Source organism: Oncorhynchus tshawytscha, linkage group LG33 (genome assembly GCF_018296145.1).
Source record: "Oncorhynchus tshawytscha isolate Ot180627B linkage group LG33, Otsh_v2.0, whole genome shotgun sequence".
Taxonomy (NCBI): domain Eukaryota; kingdom Metazoa; phylum Chordata; class Actinopteri; order Salmoniformes; family Salmonidae; genus Oncorhynchus; species Oncorhynchus tshawytscha.
Genome location: NC_056461.1, coordinates 25575637 through 25598912, shown reverse-complemented (window position 1 = coordinate 25598912; position 23276 = coordinate 25575637). Strand labels below are relative to the sequence as shown.

The window sequence follows — 23276 nt, the reverse complement described above, 5'->3', positions numbered from 1 at the left end:
TGGACATATACACAAAATAGTCCAAATTGGTGAAGTGAAAAAAATTACTTTAAAAAAATTACAAACTGAAAAGTATTGCATGCATATGTGGTGGGTGGTCTCAGTTGAGCACATCTTTTGCTATGAAGCCTCTAAATAAGATCTGGTGCAACCAAATTATCTTCAGAAGTCACATAATTAGCTAAATAAAGTCCACCTGTATGCAATCTAAGTGTCACATGATATATATACAACAAAATAGGAAAAATGCAGAGGGAGGTGAATACCTTCACAAGCCACTGTAAGTGGCATGTAATTTAGATCAGACAAAAGTGTCTTGCAAAACACTAGTGTAAAGAGAGATCTGACTATGGATAGCCTATTTCAGCCTGTATGGTTGCAACCTGTGGCTTTAGCTTACCATACATCAGGTTGTAAAGTACTAGAGCATGCTGCACATGAATGGAATTAATAAATGACAGTGGCCTTCTCATGAATGGGAGGTTATATACTAGTGCTGCCGCTGCCAGTATACAGTATTCAAGGAGGATGGGATTTAATGTAATGGTGGGGAACAAGTGTGTGTGTGTGTGTGTGTGTGTGTATGGGCGGACAGCATTACAGAGCAAGGCATCTCTTTTACACTCCTGTTTCAGTGATTGTGGCGTTAATATTGAATCACGTATTAAAGAACCACTGTTTTCAAGAAACCGTTAAATAGACAACATTTTTCTCACTTTGCAATAATCAAGTGTCACAACCATTTGACTCAAGGAATCTTGATTTTCAAGGCCAATCTAAGGTTGCATGAAGATAGAGTGAACTACTTGAGCGTTTCGAAATCGACAATGGACTAGCATAAAAGTTGCTGAATGCAGTGGGCCTGCTGGTCTGAGTGATTGGTGGGTCAACGGTTAATGAGCCCAATAACGAGATGGCATTAAACTGTGTGTGTGTTTGTGTGTGTGAGGCATGAATCATGGGTGTGATCAGCGAGTGTATCCCAGCAGCGCTGATGAGATGGTACTTAACTGTGTGTGCGCGCATCCATGTGAGCATGTCATGTGTGTGTTACAGGCATGAATCATGCCTGCAATCCCAGGGAACATGTATGTTAGGGATGATTAGATTGTGTATGAGAGAGAGAGAGAGAGAGAGAGAATGAGGGAGAGAGGAGGAATGCGTCCCAACACTAATGAGATGGGCCTGTGTGTGCTGGGCTTAGCATATTGGCCAGGTTTTCAATCTAGAGTACCCTCACAGCCAACCTTTATACAATCAGGAGGGGTGATGGAAAGAGCTTGGCTAAAAGGCAACAACACTTGAGTGATCCAGTACATATGTACTTCCTCAAAAAAGGGAGAGGATTATCAAGATGTGCTCAACTGAGACAACCCACCACAGTAAAGTATTTACCGAGGGGCTAGAAAATATATTACAAGGCCACACGGTGTACTCAAGAATGGTGTAGCGTGGGATTTCTTTGTTTAACCTATGAGGCAGCTAGGCCCGAAAGAAGCTCAGCCCTCAGGCTAAAGACAACTGGAACGAGTAATCATGAATCAAATCAGGGCCCTGTCCCAATATTTAGGCCTACAAATTCTCCTTTCCTTCCTCCCTTGCAGTTATCACAGAGACACAGATGTGGTTGGAATAATAGCAAAATAAGTGAAACTGTCACAAGGGTTGGATTGATGACAGCAACAGGTGTTTTCACTTATCCAAACCCCAACAGACTACCACAAGGAAAGAAATAAGGGTGCAAGTACTCAAACAGGGTCTGAGACTCTTCAGAAAGAGAGTCCTCTTTTCGGGGTCAAAGTGCACAGAGCTGTCCAAATAAAAAAGGGGGTTTAAAAGTTTAGGTTTCAGTTCAATGCGGTTAGAAATTCCCATTGACCGTGATATACCATCCTCATTGTTTAATCTGTTTACGTCCGCTGTATGTGTCTAATGATTCCATTGACAGTGTTAATCTGCCTTTACAGCCCTTGTTGGATGCTGGCTGCAGCCAACAAGGTAACAGCATTCCCTTAATCCCCCCCCTAACTAGCCAATAAAATACCAGCTAATGAATAGGAGTGTGAATGAACTCTATCTGCAATAGAAAGCAATCTGCAAACCCATGAATTAAGTTTCTTCTCAGGGAGATAATGACGTACACATTATTTCCCCCAAAACACAATGTTGTTTGCTAAGTGTAGAGGGAGACGAAGTTGGGTAATGTGTGTTGGGTGAGGGGGCATGAGATTCTATTCAACCAGGGAAGGCAATGTATTCTCTGCTATACAGGACGCTGACTGATGCACATAAACATTCACCTTTTACATGTCGGCCTTTCATAAACATGTAGAAAAAAGGACCAACCCTGGCATGAAAATCAAATCATTGGCTACATAGCATCCACTCTGTACGTTCTCCCTAGTCTGAAAACATCCAAAAACATGACACGAACACGTCCATAAAGTCCCAGGCCAATCTACAGACAACCAAAGCATTGATAGTTACACATCCTCCCTGTGTCAGCAACCAGATGTTCCATTAGGGCTGTAATCGAAACGGCTGTATATAGCAGTGCCGGCAGGACAAGCCCGTAAAGTGGGGCTCCTAATTGCGTGTGGGGGGGGTGACTAGTGACTACACTTTCTCACTCAGACACAAACATCTCTGTCACTGACAACTGATAACGTTCAACCTCCCATTCTCTCCGGTGCCTGTGCTAATCTACACAGAGACGGTGTCATGACGTTAATCTCAGTAATAAACCACTAAATGATTTATGTGGGTCCAAAAAGGCGCCCAGCCCTGAAAGCTGATATAGGAAGGGGACATGGCAGCTCATGAGACTGCCCCATATGATTCATAAGAAATATGGATGCATTAATGAAGGGGTGTGATGGTGTGAGAACTGCTCAGGGAAGGTGATGGAGATTATGCTGATACCCTTATGATGATACTCCTCAAAGCTAAGGAGAGCCCCGATGTCACGACTTCCGCCGAAGTTGGTCCCTCTCCTTGTTCGGACGGCGTTCGGCGGTCGATGTCACCGGTCTTTTAGCCATCGCCGCTCCATCTTTCATTTTTCCATTTGTTTTGTCTTGTTTTCCACACACCTGGTTTACAACTCCTCATGGTTAATTTGTGTATTTAGCCCTCTGTTCCCTCCATGTCTGTGTGGGGTATTGTTTATTGTCTAGGTTGGCACGCTTCCGGCTGGGTTGCGCATGGTTTTATTTGTACCCGTGATTTGTGGCAGCCGGTACTTTGTACTTGGTTGTTGTATTTTGTGCTGCCTCACTTGTTCTTTGGGCATTTGTTTTTGTGACGCGGTTGCGTTCTGTTCTTACTATTGCCTCAGTAAAGTGCTTCTTTGTTCATTCATCTCTGCTCTCCAGCGCCTGACTTCCATGCACCAGCTACACCCACCGCATGACAGAATACCCCAGCCTTGATCGAGTCAGCAGGAGCAGGTGCCCCTGTTATAGGGGTAGAGGAGCGCATCCAGGAGCACGCAGCGGTGCTCCACCATCTCGGCGCCGCCATGGACCGCGTCGTCCAAACAATGGACCGCTGGGAGGGACAGCGAGTCCCTCCAGCACCCCCACAAGAACAACAGTGGCCTACATTACTTGCTCCCCCTGCACCCGGTTCCAGTTGGATTTGTCCCTTCCTCCCCAGGGAGTACGATGGGACGGCTGCCCGCTGCCAGGGTTTCCTGTTTCCTGCCAGGGTTACCCTTTTCTCATCTGGACTGACCACCGCAACCTGGAGTACATCCCGGCCGCAAGGAGACTGAATCCTCGCCAGGCATGGTGGGCCATGTTTTTTACCCGTTTTGTTTTCACCCTTTCTTACAGACCAGGTTCCCAGAATGTGACGGCAGACGCACTGTCCCGGATGTTTGACACAGAGGAGCGGCCCATGCATCCCACTCCCATACTACCGGCCTCCTGCCTGGTGGCACCGATAGTGTGGAAGCTGGAAGTGGACATTGAGCGGGCGTTACGTGCAGAGCCCGCTCCCCACCAGTGTCCCGCTGGGCGGCTGTACGTTCCGTTTGCTGTCCGTGACCGGTTGATCTATTGGGTCCACACGTCACCCTCCCCTCTGGTTATCCCGGAATCGGTCGGACGGTGCGCTGTCTGAGTGGGAAGTACTGGTGGCCCACCTTGGCCAAGGACGTGGGGGTTTATGTTTCCTCCTGCCCGGTGTGCGCCCAGTGTAAGGCTGCTAGGCACCTGCCCAGAGGTAAGTTACACCCCTTACCCGTTCCACAATGGCCATGGTCGCACCTGTCGATCGATTTCCTTACCAATCTCCCCCCATCACAGGGTAACACCACGATCCTGGTTGTTGTGGATTGTTTCTCTAAGTCCTGCCGTCTCCTCCCTCTGCCCGGTCTCCCTACGGCCCTACAGACTGCGGCGGCCTTGTTTACACACGTCTTCCGGCACTACGGGGTGCCTGAGGATATAGTGTCTGATCGGGGTTCCCAGTTCACTTCGAGGGTCGGAAGGCGTTCATGGAACATCTGGGGTCTCGATCAGCCTTACCTCGGGTTTTCACATCGAGAGTAATGGACAGGTGGAGAGAGTGAACCAGGATGTGGGTAGGTTTTAAAGTCCTGAGGAGACTGAACGAGGTGAGTTACAGGTTACAGCTTCCCCCCGATTATTGTATTAACCCCTCGTTCCATGTGTCTCTCCTCAGGCCAGTGGTGGCTGGCCCGCTCCAGGAGTCTGAGGTGCGGGAAGTTCCTCCGCCTCCTCTGGACATCGAGGGGGCCCCGGCGTACTCTGTTCGCTCCATACTAGATTTGAGGCATCGGACGAGGGGCCTTCAGTACCTTGTGGACTGAGAGGGGTACGGCCCGGAGGAGAGATGCTGGGTCCCGGTGGGGGACGTATTGGACCCTTCAATGCTGCGGGAGTCCACCGTCTCCATCCGGATCGCCCTGCATCTCGCCCTCCGGGTCGTCCCCGAGGCCGGTGTCGGCGCGCTGCTTGTGCCGCGCGTCAAGGGGGGGGTACTGTCACGACTTCCCCCGAAGTTCATCCCTATCCTTGTTCGGGAGGCGTTAGGCGGTCGACGTCACCGGTCTTCTAGCCATCGCCGCTCCATCTTTCATGTTTCCATTTGTTTTGTCTTGTTTACCACACACCTGGTTTACATCTCCTCATGATTACTATGTGTATTTAGCCCTCTTGTTTTTGTCACGCGGTTGCATTCTGTTCTTACTATTGCCTCAGTAAAGTGCTTCTTTGTTCACTCATCTCTGCTCTCCTGCGCCTGACTTCCATGCACCAGCTACACCCACCGCAGGACACCCGATCAACACTTAGGGAGAGTTGGAATCCTTACCCGGACCAAGCAGAAAATGTATTGCGATACACCACTGTGTTTCTATAGTCAAAAGAGTTCTGTGGGTTTGACAAGTTATCTTGATGAAGAGTAATGACACAGGGATGGTGTCACAGTTAGAATACATGTGATTTCAACTTAATCCATTCAGGAAGTAAACTTAAATTAAATTAACTTCTGGAATTGAGAAATCCTCATTATAGATGAATGGCTACGTTGCCCAATCTTATATACAGCTCTAGAATTACCCTCTCCTAATCATAAACAGGGGGTACCATGATGTCAAGCCATACAGGCCGGTGACTACTATAAACAGGAGAGGAGAATGTGAGAAAATTGAGTTATCATAAGCAGCACTGACCTCTAGAGCATTACCAGGCTTACTACACCTAACCTCAATTCAATCCCCCCTTTTTTACACATGACAGTCCCTTCCCAGAAGGAGATTATAGTTATTTTCAATGGTTCAACTTTCACACAGCATGACAACACTTCTCAGGGTTCTGTGTGTTACATACTACACAGAGTATGAGGGTTGGAGGTGCCATGACACCTTACATAAACACTGTTGTCTGTTCTGGAATTCCAATTTCTTCAGACCACCATTCATTACACACTCATTCCTTCATCATTGGCCGTAATAAAGATCTCATAACTCAGAGGCCAAGTAGTCAGCTGATACTCCCTGATCTTACCGTTATGTCCTATATCAGTGTTTACCAAATGGTGGGTGGCACTGGCAGCCAATTTGTACTGGCCTGGAGAATGGCTTGTGACTAGAAACAACTAGGCCTAATTTGCTCATTGGGTGACTCACAAGAAAATTCTAAAGGAAACATACCAGGAATCAATACAATGCAATATTACCACCAGCACTACCAGCGTCACCAGAGGCATACTCACTGTGTTGGCCAGCTCCAGGTAATTTCCCCCCAGGGGGGCACAGCGGGCGCTGGTCTGGGACAGGAGCATATGAAGGGCAGCCTGCTGTTCTAGGACAGTCCCAGGCGGTTCCAGGGCCTTCTGGAGGATGGCTGGCTGCTGCTGGGTCTGTGTTTGCTGAGGCTGGATGTCTGGACTCTGGAGGTCCCTGGCCCCAGAGTCGTACTCCCAGCTCTCTCTGGCCCCTGACAGGGCCCCTAGGGGACACATGTTATAAATCAAAACTAAACAGATAGTAACTCATAACTAATAAGCACTGTGAAGGGTTTACACTCCCAACCAGATCTGATTCAAGAGAACCTCAGTCTACATATTTTTCTGCATGCCTTATTGCTTCCCTGTGCAAGTAGATTTACATGTTTTGTTCTCTGTGGATTACTTTTGAAGTGGTTTCATGCACATGTAAAGTGGGTCGAGTTAGGCTGATTGAATTAGTCACTATAAATGGCCCATGTTCGTGAATGATCTTGAGGTAAACATTCCTGGTCATTATGCTCTCATTTCATTACATAATAATGAGCACTCACAGATATTCCAGGAACAATTAAAACAAAGGTGACTGATGGTGTAGGCTAGCAACAATGATAAAAACCCTAGCCTCAGTCATGCAGGTTATGTTGTGGTTGTTAGAGGTTTGGTGTCAGTTGTTTATGGTTAATGTCTGTGGTATAAGAGTAAGTGGTAGTTTGTGGTTAGTTGTTGGATGTTAGGTTTAGTTGTTTGGTGTTGCCTGTTCTTAGTTGGTTTTATGCTTGTAGGCAGCTGTGATTAGTTGCCGTCTCTTGTTCAACAATACCGTTTACAATACCGTTTACAATCTCCAAACTCACCCAGGCTGTTCTCGCTGCTGGTTGGCCAAGAGGCGATGTGTTCCCTGAGCTTCCTAGTTTCAGAGTCCTGGGAGCGTTGGGAGAGCTCGCCCTCTTCCTTGCGGATCTCGTTGACCAGCTGCATGCGGCAGCGGGTGAAGTCCTCGAAGGAAATCTTGCCTCGCTCATCCGCTCCCAGCTGGCCCATGATCTCTGCCACAGACTCCTCCATGTTAAGCTGTCTGCACACCATCAGCAGGTCATTCCTAACAGGAGAGAGGGAGATGGAAAAAGAAAGGGAGAGAAGGACATAAGATAGAGAAGGAAAGAAAGGCAGAGGGAAAGGGAGAGAGAGCGAGGAAGAGAATGGTTTTCAATTGTCTGAAGAGTGGTGTACAAGTTGCAGCACTAACCTGAATGTCTGGTACATTAACCAGGGCACCAGCCTGAGAAATGTGCTTCACTTCTCAAAGAAGTGAAAAGTGATATTAGGAAAGGTTTAGAGGGTGTAAATAGGTTTCTTAGATGAAGTTGAAAAGCACACAATTCGTGTCAGGCAAAATATATTCCCCTAAAAGGGGGATTTGATCCCAGTATGCCCTTCAATCTGTAGTTATTTAGCACAATGGATATCTTATTCATCAGTTTCATGTCTAAGGGTTTGTATGCATGGTTCAAGTTGTCACCTTTAAGGCCTTACAGAGGCAACCAATCCATTTTATACCGTGCATTCTAGGCCACAAATAGTATCTCAAGTGGCTAAGCAAACCATGGGTTTCTCTGTAAAAACAGAAGAACAGACGTGTTTGAGTTGAGTCAAAAGTGCCAATACTCTTAATTAAGCTCTCGCTCCTCTCCTGCATGTTTTACTTTTCCTCACTGCTCACTCTGCTTCTGTATAGCCTTCGGCAGGCCTACTTTATTTACTAACAAGAACAATCAACACGTCAGAGTTCATAAACATCTTATAATTAGAGACCACCACTGTGATTATAACTCATATCGCTGTGTAAACTGTAACAGTAAGTTATTCAAACTTACTGCCACCATAACTCACACTCACAAGACTATGTTAGGACAGGAATAGGTCTAGATTCTTATCCCGAGGTATGGGCAAATGTTCCATTTCAGTTCCCTGTGCTCAGGAGTCTTCTCTGTGATCTTGACTGGCTCATGCCATCTTGATGTGTCTTTGGGTGCTGCATCAAAACCAGTTGCTGTGATCGGCGTTGGAGGGTTGGTGTTTATTTACACTATGTAGGCTAAGGCCTCGTCAATAAACATGGGGCCGCGGGAAAGCAGTAATGAACAGCATTAGTGCATAAGCTATTAGAACATGAGCATCGATACATTTTCTTGTAACAAGCTAAAAACTGGATGGTAATTATTATGATATTGTTGGTCACACAATAAAAAGTGCAGTGTGTTATTGGTCAACAGTTTATTATATTCTGGAGCTAGTCAGTGGTCTGGGGGTCTAGCTTCATCTAGTTAGATCACTGTTGCAACATTTCCATCGTCAAACGGAAATTTGAGTAGCTAGCGAACTTTCAAAACCTCAAGCCAACGCCATGGCATGCAGATGTTTTGTAGGTTGCCTTTGCCAGTTGTCGAGCCTGAGCATATTTCGAATACCGAGGTATGGTTTCGAAGCAGTCAAACCCAAATCTGAGAAATTTTTCGCTTATGAACTTACCGTAAAATGAAATTAGTTTATATTACAAAACTAAACCAAAGAATCGCAGCTAAATCAATTGTAATATTTTCAGCTCGTAGCTAACGTTAGATGTATGGACAATATGTAACATTGAATTCTAAATCCACCTTGTAGTTAATAAATAGCATACCTGTTGATGTATCCATCACCGTCGCCGTCGCAAGTCAAAAACAACCGCCTCATCCTCTCCTCTTCGCCGGTGCTAGATGTGTCACTACTACCGCTACTCACACTCACAGCCGCCATGAGCTTCCCTCAATAAATACTCTAACTTGGCTACTACCGCTTCTAGTATCCAATCTCAACAAAGTAACTGCTCCTTCATCACACTTCCCGTAAGTGTAGGCTAATAGCCGGCACTGGGTTGAATATAAACAAATGTAAACTTGGGTTTAGGTCATTTCTGCGAAAAGAAGGGTGCAGCGTGTGCCGTAAAAGTCAAGCTCGACATCTGTTGGGGGTCAGCGAGGGCGTTAAAATGCTTTTGGGTAAACTGTTGGTGAGGCGGAGTGGGTTGGTCTTTCGGCAGTCTAGCAGAGCATTGCAATGCACTTTGTAGGATATTGCCCTGTGCAGCATTACAACTATGCACAATGACTGCACATTTGATAGTTAAAATAGCAAAACTATTGATAACTATTTATAATTTAAACGAGAACTGTCAATAAAGTTACCACATGTATGTTGTTGCAAAGTAACAAAGCATTTCATTGATGAAACATGAATACCTGAAGTAATAATATAGGCCTAGCTAGGTAATAGACCAGTATGTAATGGCTGTGAGCTATTTACAGAATACATTTGCCTAATGATCCATGTGGTACAGCAAACTGTCCATAGAATTCAAGATAACACAAATATAATAGATGTAGGCCTGGCTATCTCTATGAAACCATCTTTCACAGCAAAGAACAGGAGACTTCATCATGTCTAAAGTCTGGACTCTGAACAAATGTAGTTTGTGGATGGATCTTTTCCCCCTCTTGTACTCTACTCTGTCTTTTCTCAGCTCCTTGGTTTAACTGTTGTAACTGACCCGATAGTGAACCTGGTTGTCTGCTTGACTCGTGACTTTGCATTAGCCAATTGAGCTGACTCCTAGGTGCCTTCAGGTCGAAATGTCTCACAAGGTCACCTGATTAAAGTTAACCGAATCACCTATGCTTTCACCCCTTCCACTTCCTACATTGGTGCTGTGACTCAGATTATGTCTACATCAATTGCTCAAGTTTCTTCAAAGACAAGATGCTTTGGTCTATAGCCAGAGGACTCCTGATATCTCCAGGACTGATAGATACTGTTAGTATAATTTTTCTATTAATTAGTTGTTGTCTAGTACTGTCTTTTTGCTTGCTAGGGCCATCAACTTTAAGAACTGTCTGTCTTCCCAGTAGCCTACTTGGTGTGTGAACTGCTGAGAGCTCATAACTTGCAGTTGACACATCAACCAGGATTAGGGGGCAGGGCAATTTGTTACTGTTGTTGTTTTCGTAATCAGTGGCTGTATTGGAGGGGGAGTGGCTTCTCCTCTCCTAGTCAATTAGTAGTGGGAAGTGTACTCTTCCCCTCTGCTAGGCAATTAGCAATTACAGTTAGTGCTTCAGTCTCCCCTGTTTTCTCAGCGGTGGTCTCGTAGCCAAAACTAAGACGGTTCTGCCAAGTTGATCTGTGGAAAGAGAGGACGCCATTAGTTATAAATGTCTCCAGCGAACAAAACATAAACTATTGTAAAGTTTTACCTTCTATTTCAAGCAAGGCTTGGTCTCCAGCCGCATTTGGAACTGCCGATCTGCAGTCAAGAATGCCAAGTTCATCTCAGCCGATGCTGCCCTTCAGTCCCGAGACATTTTGGCCCAGATGGAGACATGGATCAACCAAGAGAACACTGCTACTCCAGCTGCTCTCTCTTCATCTGACTACGTGTTATCTCATAGTCCAATAGCATCTGGTCATCGCGGTGGTGGCACAGGTCCACTCTTTTCTCTCTCACTCACCTGTCCATCTCCTCATTTGAAATCCATACTGTCATTTGTCCACTCAAGATGAACATTGTTTTCATCTATCACCCATTGGGTGCCCTTAGAGTTTCTCAACGAGCTTGACAACTTGATATACTAATTTCCTGATGATGGTTCACTGCTCTTCGTACTGGGCGACTTCAACCTCCCGACATTTCTTTCTACCTCTTTCTCTCCCCTCCTTGACTCTTTTGGCCTCAGCATTTCCCAGTCCCCTCCCACTCACAAGGCAGGCATTACGCTTGACCGCATATTTACTAGAGGCTGTTCGCGTACTAATCTCAGTGCAACCTCCCTCCAGGTCACTACTTTGTTTACTTTTCTGTCTCTCTCTTCTCCAACCCTACCCACTCAGCCCCTACCCAGATGGTCATGCGCCGTATCAATCTTCGCTCTCGCTCTCCCACTCCATTCTCCTCTTCTATCCTATCATATCTCCCTTCTGCTAAATCCTTCTCCCTCCTGTCTCCTGGTTCTGCCTCTTCAACCCTACTCGCCTCCCTTACCACATCCTATGATTCGCACTGTCCCCTTTCCTCCCGGCCGGCTCAGACCTCACCCTCCTTCTCCATGGCTGAGTGACTCATGGTGAGCTTACGGAACAGGGCTGCAAGCAGCTAAGCAAAAATGGAGGAAAGGTCCTCCAGAAGTTATCATCCTTTCACTCCCTCCTCTCTACCTACGTGTCTGCTGCTAAAGCCACTTTTTTGTGTAATTAGATTTCAATTTTTTGATTCTTTTTTTGTAAAAAAAAAAACATACAAACTAACATTTACTTACAGTTCCACAAACATTATGTAAGGGATCTCGTCCTCCTCTTCTGAGGAGGAGAAGCGAGAAGGATCGGAGGACCAAAACGCAGCGTGGTAAGAGTCCATAATGTTTATTTTAAAACAAACTGAACACTACGAAATACAAAACAATAAACGTGAAATGAACAAAACAGTCCCGTGTGGTGACAAACACTGACACGGAAGACAAACACCCACAACCCAAAAGTGAAACCCAGGCTACCTAAGTATGATTCTCAATCAGGGACAACACTTGACAGCCGCCTCTGATTGAGAACCATACTAGGCCGAACTCAAAAACCAACATAGAAAAACAAACATAGCCTGCCCACCCAACTCACGTCCTGACCATACTGAAACAAAGATAAAATAACAGAACTAAGGTCAGAATTTGACTTCAAATTGTGTTATGTTTCTGTCTGTATACATTTTGTTTTTATATATTCACTACCATTTGAAAGTTTGGGGTCACTTAGAAATGTCCTTATTTTTTAAAGAAAATATATATTTTTTGTCCATTAAAATAGAATCAAATAGATCAGAAATACAGTGTAAACATTGTTAATGTTGTAAATGACTATTGTAGCTGGAAACGGCTGATTTTTAATGGAATATCTACATAGGCATACAGAGGCCCATTATCCGTAACCATCACTCCTGTGTTCCAATGGCACGTTGTGTTAGCTAATCCAAGTTTATCATTTTAAAAGGCTAATTGATCATTAGAAAACTATTTTGCAATTATGTTAGCACAGCTGAAAACTGTTGTCCTGATTAAAGAACCAATAAAACTGTCCTTCTTTAGACTAGTTGAGTATCTGGATCATCAGTATTTGTGGGTTCGATTATAGGCTCAAAATGTCCAGAAACAAAGACTTTCTTCTGAAACTCGTTTCTTCTGAAATTCTTGTTCTGAGAAATTAAGGCTATTCCATATGAGAAATTGCCAAGAAACTGAAGATCTCGTACGATGCTGTGTGCTACTCCCTTCACAGAATAGCGCAAACTGGTTCTAACCAGAATAGAAAGAGAAGTGGGAGGCCCCGATGCACAACTGAGCAAGAGGAAAAGTACATTAGAGTGTCTAGTTTGAGAAACAGACGCCTCACAAGTCTTCAACTGGCAGCTTCATTAAATAGTACCCGCAAAACACCAGTCTCAACGTCAACAGTGAAGAGGCGACTCCGGGATGCTGGCCTTCATATAGATGAGATGGTAGATAATGTGGTCTACAGCTTATCATGAGGTATTTTACCTCAGGTGAGCAATACCTTGAGACTTCTTTTATATTAGACATTGCACAACAGCTCGTATTATCAGACGTAGCTGCTCTGTCCTGCCAATGCATGGAGAAGCCAGCCAGCTTTATATTATCTGTGTCGTCGTTTAGCCACGGTTCGGTGAAACATAAGATATTACAGTTTTTAATGTCCCATTGGTAGGATAGTCTTAATAGTAGATCGTCCAGTTTGTTTTCCAATGATTGCATATTGGCCAATAATACTGAGGCTAGTGATGGTTTACCTACTCGTCGGCAAATTCTTACAAGACACCCCACCCTCCTCACCATTTTTCTCTGTCTTTTCTTCACACAGATGACTGGGATTTGGGCCTTGTCTCGACAAAGCAGTATACCTTCGCATCGGACTCATTGAAGAAAAAATATTTTTCCAGTTCGAGGTGAGTAATCTCTGTTCTGATGTCCAGAATCTCTTTTCAGTCATAAGAGACATTATGTACAAAATGAGTTACAAACAATGCAATTTTTTTTTTTTAAATAGCACAGTTGGTTAGGAGCACGTGAAACGACAGCCATCCCCTCTGGCGCCATTATCACTCATCACATGGTCTCTGCGATCATTGCTATGCGATTGACACCCAAATAATGGCTGAACCTTGGCCGTGACCCCACTCTCTGAGGGTGTCTCAGGGGGAGTGGGATATGCAAAAAATTAATTTTATAACATGTATAATACATACTTGTACATGTGGGAAATATGACAAATGTAAGCACCCACCTACAGTAATTATGAAAAACTTTACTGAATGTTCTGCTCGTACTTGCAGTAATTTAGTGGTTGATGGGGAGCTAGAACTAAAGCGTTCTACGAATTGTTATGTTCCAGCCCCCTACCATTCGCTCAAGGAAAAATCGTCCCATGCTGAATCTAGTTGATGATCCCTGACCTATATGGTATTAGTCGAAAAGGCGTACAATATGATGTGGAAGGAGGGGGTTGCTAATCAAGCTTAATCTTTTGGAGGTAGGAGGAAGAATGTACAATTGGATAAAAGACTTCCTGTTTGGAAGATCTATCCAGGTGAGGGTGGGGATGTCTCTGTCAGGCAGTTACTTGGTGGATAACGGAACACCGCAGGGGTGTGTGATTAGTCCTCTTTTGTTCTCAATCATGATCAATGATGTTTATTCTCAGGTATGGACGGATATTGGTAGGTCTTTATTTGCAGATGATGGGGCCTAATTGAAGAGGTAAAGAAATGTACCATACAAAGTCAGGAAGGTACATGAAACGGTTGAGGTAGAGCGGTGGGCATTGAAGTGGGGATTCAGGTTTTCTGTAGAGATCTCAGTGTTTTTTAGGTGGGAGATGAGATATGCCTGAGGTTGTATGGGAGACATTTGGAGAGGGTGGGGTCCTTCAGGTTTCTTGGGGTATACTTTGATACTAAGCTGACATGGGCAGAACACACGTATAGAGTGGTGGGAAAATGTAAAAAAGTTCTAAATGTGATGCTCTCTGACAGGGACAGAGTGGGGGCTGGGCGTTCCTCACTGAGGACCACGTATGTTGCTTTGATCCAATCTGTAATAGACTATGGAAGTATAGTGTATGGTTATCAGGATATCACTGGAAAGGCTTGATGTCATATAGGCACAAGGTAGCAGAATATGTAGTGGGGCCTCTAGTGTCAGCTCTACAGGTGGAGATGGGGGAGATGATATCACATACAGTGCCTTGCGAAAGTATTCGGCCCCCTTGAACTTTGCGACCTTCTGCCACATTTCAGGCTTCAAACATAAAGATATAAAACTGTATTTTTTTGTGAAGAATCAACAACAAGTGGGACACAATCATGAAGTGGAACAACATTTATTGGATATTTCAAACTTTTTTAACAAATCAAAAACTGAAAAATTGGGTGTGCAAAATTATTCAGCCCCTTTAAGTTAATACTTTGTAGCGCCACCTTTTGCTGCGATTACAGCTGTAAGTTGCTTGGGGTATGTCACTATCAGTTTTGCACATCGAGAGACTGACATTTTTTCCCATTCCTCCTTGCAAAACAGCTCGAGCTCAGTGAGGTTGGATGGAGAGCATTTGTGAACAGCAGTTTTCAGTTCTTTCCACAGATTCTCGATTGGATTCAGGTCTGGACTTTGACTTGGCCATTCTAACACCTGGATATGTTTATTTTTTAACCATTCCATTGTAGATTTTGCTTTATGTTTTGGATCATTGTCTTGTTGGAAGACAAATCTCCGTCGCAGTCTCAGGTCTTTTGCAGACTCCATCAGGTTTTCTTCCAGAATGGTCCTGTATTTGGCTCCATCCATCTTCCCATCAATTTTAACCATCTTCCCTGTCCCTGCTGAAGAAAAGCAGGCCCAAACCATGATGCTGCCACCACCATGTTTGACAGTGGGGATGGTGTGTTCAGGGTGATGGGCTGTGTTGCTTTTACGCCAAACATAACGTTTTGCATTGTTGCCAAAAAGTTCAATTTTGGTTTCATCTGACCAGAGCACCTTCTTCCACATGTTTGGTGTGTCTCCCAGGTGGCTTGTGGCAAACTTTAAACAACACTTTTTATGGATATCTTTAAGAAATGGCTTTCTTCTTGCCACTCTTCCATAAAAGCCAGATTTGTGCAATATACGACTGATTGTTGTCCTATGGACAGAGTCTCCCACCTCAGCTGTAGATCTCTGCAGTTCATCCAGAGTGATCATGGGCCTCTTGGCTGCATCTCTGATCAGTCTTCTCCTTGTATTAGCTGAAAGTTTAGAGGGACGGCCAGGTCTTGGTAGATTTGCAGTGGTCTGATACTCCTTCCATTTCAATATTATCGCTTGCACAGTGCTCATTGGGATGTTTAAAGCTTGGGAAATCTTTTTGTATCCAAATCCGGCTTTAAACTTCTTCACAACAGTATCTCGGACCTGCCTGGTGTGTTCCTTGTTCTTCATGATGCTCTGTGCGCTTTTAAAGGACCTCTGAGACTATCACAGTGCAGGTGCATATATACGGAGACTTGATTACACACAGGTGGATTGTATTTATCATCATTAGTCATTTAGGTCAACATTGGATCATTCAGAGATCCTCACTGAACTTCTGGAGAGAGTTTGCTGCACTGAAAGTAAAGGGGCTGAATAATTTTGCACGCCCAATATTTCAGTTTTTGATTTGTTAAATTTTTTTGAAATATCCAATAAATGTCGTTCCACTTCATGATTGTGTCTCACTTGTTGTTGATTCTTCACAAAAAAATACAGTTTTATATCTTTATGTTTGAAGCCTGAAATGTGGCAAAAGGTCGCAAAGTTCAAGGGGGCCGAATACTTTCGCAAGGCACAGTATAAGAAGGCAAAAGCTGACAATGAACTAGTGGGTTAACTTACAGGGGCATGGGGTGTTTGAACCCCATAAAAGGGTTACTACAGGCATGTTGGGAACATGAACATGGACAGAATACATTTTTTAGATGGGTGGGTGAGGCAGATGAGATTGTATGGCATGGACTTTAGCCCCACAGTACCTATCCCTGTGAGTCCACCATGGCTACTCCCACCTCCAGTAGTTGATTTACAAGTGTTGCAGAGAGTACGGAAAGACAGGGAGGGGGTTGATCCATCCAAGTTATTTAAAAGACAACTGGATACAGTATATATGAATTCTATACCAATATATACAGATGGATCAAAAGATCCAAGGACAGGTCGGACTGGGTCAGCCTTTGTTGTACAGTAAAGTTGGGTCGCAGTAAGGAAATGTATTACAGACCACCTGGCTGTATACACAGCAGAGCTGATGGCTGTACTGTTGGCCTTGCAGTGGGTGGAGGAAGTTCCAAAAATAGTAAAGTAAACCTGTCCCAGACCTTCTGTTTTCAACTCTCTAGAGACAGCAGGAGCGGCTATGATCGGCTATGAAAAGCCAACTGATATTTACTCCTGAGTTGCTGACCTGTTGCACCCTCGACAACCACTGGGATTATTTCTTATTTGACCCTGCTGGTCATCTATGAACATTTGAACATCTTGGCCATGTTCTTTTATAATCTCCATCCGGCACAGCCAGAAGAGGACTGGCCAGCCCTCATAGCCTGGTTCCTCTCTAGGTTTCTTTCTAGGTTCTGGCCTTTCTAGGGAGTTTTTCCTCGCCACCGTGCTTCTACACCTGTATTGCTTGCTGTTTGGGGTTTTAGGCTGGGTTTCTGTACAGCACTTTGAGATATCAGCCGATGTAAGAAGGGCTTTATAAATTAACTTGATTTGATTTAAAGTTAGAGTATATGCTCTGACTCGTGCTATGTTGATGAGTCTGCAAGTATTTAGCTACAGTATATGAGGTACTCCAAATTCATGCTCACAGAGACAGTGGAGCATGTGCTAATACAGTGTGGGCAGTATGATGGGGAAAGAGATACTGAGATCCAGTATGAGGGAGAAGGGGACACAGGAATTGAGTTTAAAGAGCATAGTGAGTAGAACATCGTTAGATACAGTCAACAAATGGTGTTATATTTTTTAAGAGAAAAGGGGCTGACAGGTGGGATTTAGTCCTTCCCTGTCTCTGGCATACACCTCAGTACAGTAGGTGGTGGTAATGCCCCATAACATTGGATACCAACCGCCGATAAACCCCACAGAAGAAGCGTCAAGGAATCAAACATTAAAACCTAGCGGTCAAACACAGAAATGGTTCCAATCATTTTTCCACGATTCATTTTTCCATAGGATATTTTAGAACCACTTCAAATTAAGTATGTGTTTGGTGTAGGCTTACCTTGGCGTGAGATTTTGATAACCGTTTAATTCTTTCCCGGACAAGGTGAGTTTTACCAATATATTCGCTTCTATTTACTGTGAAATGCTAATTAGCAGAGAACCTCATGCAAGACTACGAATTCCTGCAGAAATCTCCTGCACGTCATCTCTAGCCGACACTGTCAGCTAACGTTCACCAGCAAGATCACAGAACTTCTGTGCCCTAATCCATGTGGAATCCATGTGCTGTATTTTAATGAATTCAATAAAGTGTTGAACTTTTTCTGTCCCCTTTCTCTCTGTCTTTGCTGGCAACTGACTACACTTTAGCTAGCTAGCTAGTTAGCAGAGCAGTAGATATGTTTTTTTGTTTTACTGAGCCAAGAGAATTGTTTGCACAGTATGTCGACCTTGGTGTCTGTTTCAGACCTAATGGCATTTTTCAAGGATGAGCATAAGAGCATTAAACGGGGAGAAGACCACTATAAGTCCAGCCATGTTGAGAAGTACAGCTAGTGAGGGGCAACTTACTGGTTTGGTCAAGGCCAGAATGAGGGATAAAGTTTATCCTGTGTTGGTGAGTGTAGCTATTAAGTCGAGTTTGACCATTTTATCAATACAATGTGTTAAATGAAGCTGTCAACATTGTACAATGAACGAGCCACATGAAAGCAAACAAGAGGCAGTGCTGTATCATGAATACAGCCAGTTAAATGGTGTTTAACCCATTTACATGTGACTGTATGATACAGCACTGCATCGTGTGCCTTATCGCATTAATAAAACTGTTAAAATAACAATTTTAAATTCATTAACATTTTTATTTTGATAAGTACATTCATACAATTTCATTTTTCTGCCAGAAGATATTGTCCAGCCATGAATCTGGTTATTTTGGTCATGTTCCTACAGACGTGACCCAGTCCTTAATTATATTTGTATCATTGCTATGCAAAAGGACTGAGCAACCATTTTCTTTATAATGGATGACATGCAGGCTGGATAACGTTATTGTCACTTGCTTCCTAGCTAGTAAGCCAATTTCAACTAAGTCACGTCAAACACTGAACCTGGAATGACAGTACACGATCTGGATTATTATTATTTATTCATTTAGGGGGTAGATCAGCTTTAATATTACAGATATATTGTAGCTTCCATCAATGCAATTGTCTGCATCACTTACAATCACCCATATATATGTTTTACAAATATATACATGCATACATATAAATACACAAATGCATACATATAGGTACTGTCAGATATATGTGTATAGGTGGCAGGGAAGTCAGGCGCAGGAGAGTAAAACGGAGTGAAAATGGAGTCTTTTAATAAATGTCCAAGTAACATGCTCCATAACACTAAATAGAAAAATGAATATAAATAAATATGGGTACGAAGACCCGTCGCGCACCTATACAAACAACACTACACTGACAATAAACGATCTCTGACAAAGACATGAGGGGAAACAGAGGGTTAAATACACAACAGGTAATGAATGGGATTGAAAACAGGTGTGTGGGAAGACAAGACAAAACCAATGGAAAATGAAAATGGATCAATGATGGCTAGAAGACCGGTGACGTCGAACGCCGAGCACCGCCCGAACAAGGAGAGGCAAGTCGTGACACGTACATACAGTTGAAGTCGGTAGTTTACATACACCTTAGCCAAATACATTTAAACTCGGTTTTTCCTGACATTTAATCCTAGTAAAAATTCCCTGTCTTAGGTCAGTTAGGATCACCACTTTATTTTAGAATGTGAAATGACAGAATACTCAGAGAATGATTTATTTCAGCTTTTATTTCTTTCATCACATTCCCAGTCGGTCAGATGTTTACATACACTCCATTAGTATTTGGTAGCATTGCCTTTAAATTGTTTAACTTGGGTCAAATGTTTCGGGTAGCCTTCCACAAGCTTCCTACAATAAGTTGGGTGAATTTTGGCCCATTCCTCCTGACAGAGCTGGAGTAACTGAGTCAGGTTTTCAGGCCTCCTTGCTTGCACACGTTTTTCAGTTCTGCCCACAAAATTTCTATAGGATTGAGGTCAGGGCTTTGTGATGGCCACTCCAATACCTTGACTTGGTTGTCCTTAAGCCATTTTGCCACAACTTTGGAAGTATGCTTGGGGTCATTTGGAAGACCCATTTGCGACCAATCTTTAACTTCCTGATTGTTGTCTTGAGATGTTGCTTCAATATATCCACATAATTGTCATTCCTCATGATGCCATCTGTTTTGTGAAGTGCACCAGTCCCTCCTGCAGCAAAGCACCCCCACAACATGATGCTGCCACCCCGTTCTTCACGGTTGGGATGGTGTTCTTCGGCTTGCAAGCATCCCCTTTTTTCCTCCAAACATAATGATGGTCATTATGGCCAAACAGTTCTATTTTTGTTTCATCAGACCAGAGGACATTTCTCCAAAAAGTACGATCTTTGTCCCCATGTGCAGTTGCAAACTGTAGTCTGGCTTTTTTATGGGGGTTTTCCTTGCTGAGCGGCCTTTCAGGTTATAACGATATAGGACTCGTGTGGATATAGATACTTTTGTACACGATTCCTCCAGCATCTTCACAAGGTATTCTGCTATTGTTTTGGGATTGATTTTCACTTTTCGCACCAAAGTACGTTCATCTCTAGGAGACAGAACGCGTCTCCTTCCTGAGCGGTAATGACAGCTGCGTGGTCCCATGGTGTTTATACTTGCGTACTATTGTTTGTACAGATGAACGTGGTACCTTCAGGCATTTGGAAATTGCTCCCAAGGATGAACCAGACTTGTGGAGGTCTACAATTTTTCTTCTGATGTCTTGTTTGATTTCTTTGGATTTTCCCATGATGTCAAGCAAAGAGGCACTGAGTTTGAAGGTAGGCCTTAAAATACATCCACAGGTACACCTCCAATTGACTCAAATGATGCCAATTAGCCTATCAGAAGCATCTAAAGCCATGACACAATTTTCTGTAATTTTTTCAAGCTGTTTAAAGGCACAGTCAACTTAGTGTATGTAAACTTATGACCCACTGAAATTGTGATACAGTGAATTATAAGTGAAATAATCTGTCTGTAAACAATTGTTGGAAAAAGGACCTGTGTCATGCACAAAGTAGATGTCCTAACCGACATGTCAAAACTATAGTTTGTTAACAAGAAATTTGTGGAGTGTTTGAAAAATGAGTTTTAATGACTTCCAACTTCAACTTCTAACTTCAACTATATATGTTGAAGAGGGTGGTGCTTAAGCTGCATCCCGGTCTCACCCCACGGCCCTGTGGGAAGAAATGTGTGTTTTTTGCCTATTTTAACTGCACACTTGTTGTTTGTGTACATGGATTTTATAATGTTGTATGTTTTTTCCCCCAACACTACTTTCCATCAATTTGTATAGCAGACCCTCATGCCAAATTGAGTCGAAAGCTTTTTTGAAATCAACAAAGCATGAGAAGACTTTGCCTTTGTTTTGGTTTGTTTGTTTGTCAATTAGGGTGTGCAGGGTGAAAATGTGGTCTGTCGTACGATAATTTGGTAAAAAGCCAATTTGACATTTGCTCAGTACATTGTTTTCACTGAGGAAATGTACGAGTCTGCTGTTAATGATAATGCAGAGGATTTTCCCAAGGTTGCTGTTGATGCATACCCCACGGTAGTTATTGGGGTCAAATTTGTCTCCACTTTTTTGGATTGGGGTGATCAGTCCTTGGTTCCAAATATTGGGGAAGATGCCAGAGCTAAGGGTGATGTTAAAGAGTTTTAGTATAGCCAATTGGAATTTATTGTCTGTATATTTTATAATTTCATTGAGGATACCATCAACACCTCAGGCCGTTTTGGGTTGGAGGGTTTATATTTCGTCCTGTCGTTCATTCAAGGTATTTGGAGAATCCAGTGGGCTCTGGTAGTCTGTAATAGTTGATTCTACGATTTTTATTTGATCATGTATATGTTTTTGCTGTTTGTTCTTTGTTATAGAGCCAAAAAGATTAGAGAATTGGTTTCCCCATACATCTCCATTTTGGATAGATAATTCTTCGTGTTTCCAATTTTCCCAGAAGTGGTTAGAGTCTATGAATTCTTCAATTACATTGAGCTGATTTCTGATGTGCTGTTCCTTCTTTTTCCCTAGTGTATTTCTGTATTGTTTTAGTGATTCACCATAGTGAAGTCGTAGACTCAGGTTTTCAGGATCTCTATGTTTTTGGTTGGACAGGTTTCTCAATTTCTTTCTTAGGTTTTTGCATTCTTCATCAAACCATTTGTCATTGTTGTTAATTTTCTTCGGTTTAGATTAGATAGGGAAGTTGAGAGGTTAAATATACTGTTAACATTTTCTACTGCCAAATTTACACCTTCACTATTACAGTGGAATGTTTTGTCCCTGAAGTTATCTAGAAGGGATTGCATTTGATGTTGCCTAACTGTTTTTTGTTAGGTTTCCACAATACATTCCTTCTATCTATAGCATTTCTTAGTATTACTTTGGCTTTGATGCCTCATGACTGAGTATTGCTCAGTTAAAGTAGACTGTGATTTTGCTGTGATCTGATAGGGGTGTCAGTGGGCTGACTGTGAACACTCTTGAGAGACTCTGGTTTAAGGTCAGTGATAAAGTAGTCTACAGTACTACTGCCAAGAGATGAGCTATAGGTATACCACCTACCCGTAGGAGTCCCCTCGAAGCCTACCATTGACTATGTACATACCCAGCGTGCGACAGAGCTGCAGGAGTTGTGACCCATTTTATTGGTTATGTTGTCATAGTTGTGCCTAGGGGGGCATATGAGGGAGGGACTGCTGTCACCTCCAGGCAGGTGTTTGACCCCTGTGTGCTGAGCGTGTTATGTTCTTGTCCGGTTCTGGCATTGAAGTCGCCACAGACGAGTACATGTCCCTGGGCCTGGAAATTATTGAGAAGCTGTCTTCATTAAAGTATGGGGATTCTAGTGGGGGGATATAGGTAGCACACAGGAGGTCATTTTTCTCTGTTAAGATCATTTCCTTTTGAATTTCTAGCAAAATGTAAAATGTTCCTGTTTTGATTAATTTAATGGAGTGAGTTACGTCTGCTCTATACCAAATTAGCATACACCCGTAGTCCCTTCCCTCTTACACACCTGGTAGTTTGGTGGATGGGACTACCAGCTCTCTGTAACCTAGATGGCAACCAGTGGGTCCGTTTCCTCTATACTATGTTTCTTGTAGGATGACAATGTCTGTATTTCAGATTTTTTTGATGAAGTGCAGGTTCCTGCTCTTTAGGCCAAAGGCAGATGACCTCAGGCCTTGGATATTCCAGGATGAGATAGTGAAGGCTTTGTGTTCCATAAAGTGTCCAATGTTTTTGGTTGTGTGGTTTGGTCTCAGGACAGTAAGTGTGAGCAGAGCCTGCTGAGCATCTGGTACATGCCATTGGCTTGGGCTAGTGCAAGAGTGGGGGTTGGGCCTGTTTGCCTGCTCCCAGCCTGGGCATATGTGTGACTTTTACAAGTCAGGGTATGAGTTGAGAAACGTGCCTATTTTCATCGAAAGTACGTAATGTCACGATTCCAAATCTGTACAATATTACACATAGCAAGTTAATTATATCACATCTCGGAAAATATTTGTAGTATTGTAATTCTTGTTGATGCAA

General features: G+C 43.4%; 1 protein-coding gene across 2 annotated transcripts in view; it reads right to left on the bottom strand.

Annotated features, from left to right (window-relative positions):
- Nucleotides 1–9290, bottom strand: part of LOC112233454 (colorectal mutant cancer protein-like) — a 125896-nt gene extending 116606 nt beyond the window's left edge. The window contains exons 1-3 of one of the 2 annotated variants that reach the window (XM_042311043.1): nt 8939–9290; nt 7113–7357; nt 6244–6479 (exon numbers count right to left, since the gene is read on the bottom strand). In XM_042311043.1, the coding sequence (XP_042166977.1) occupies nt 6244–6479; nt 7113–7357; nt 8939–9054 (597 nt within the window). In that variant the 5' untranslated portion in view covers nt 9055–9290. The remainder of the gene's footprint in view (nt 1–6243; nt 6480–7112; nt 7358–8938) is intronic. The other variant, XM_042311044.1, reaches the window with a different exon arrangement.
- Nucleotides 9291–23276: the final 13986 nt, after the last annotated feature.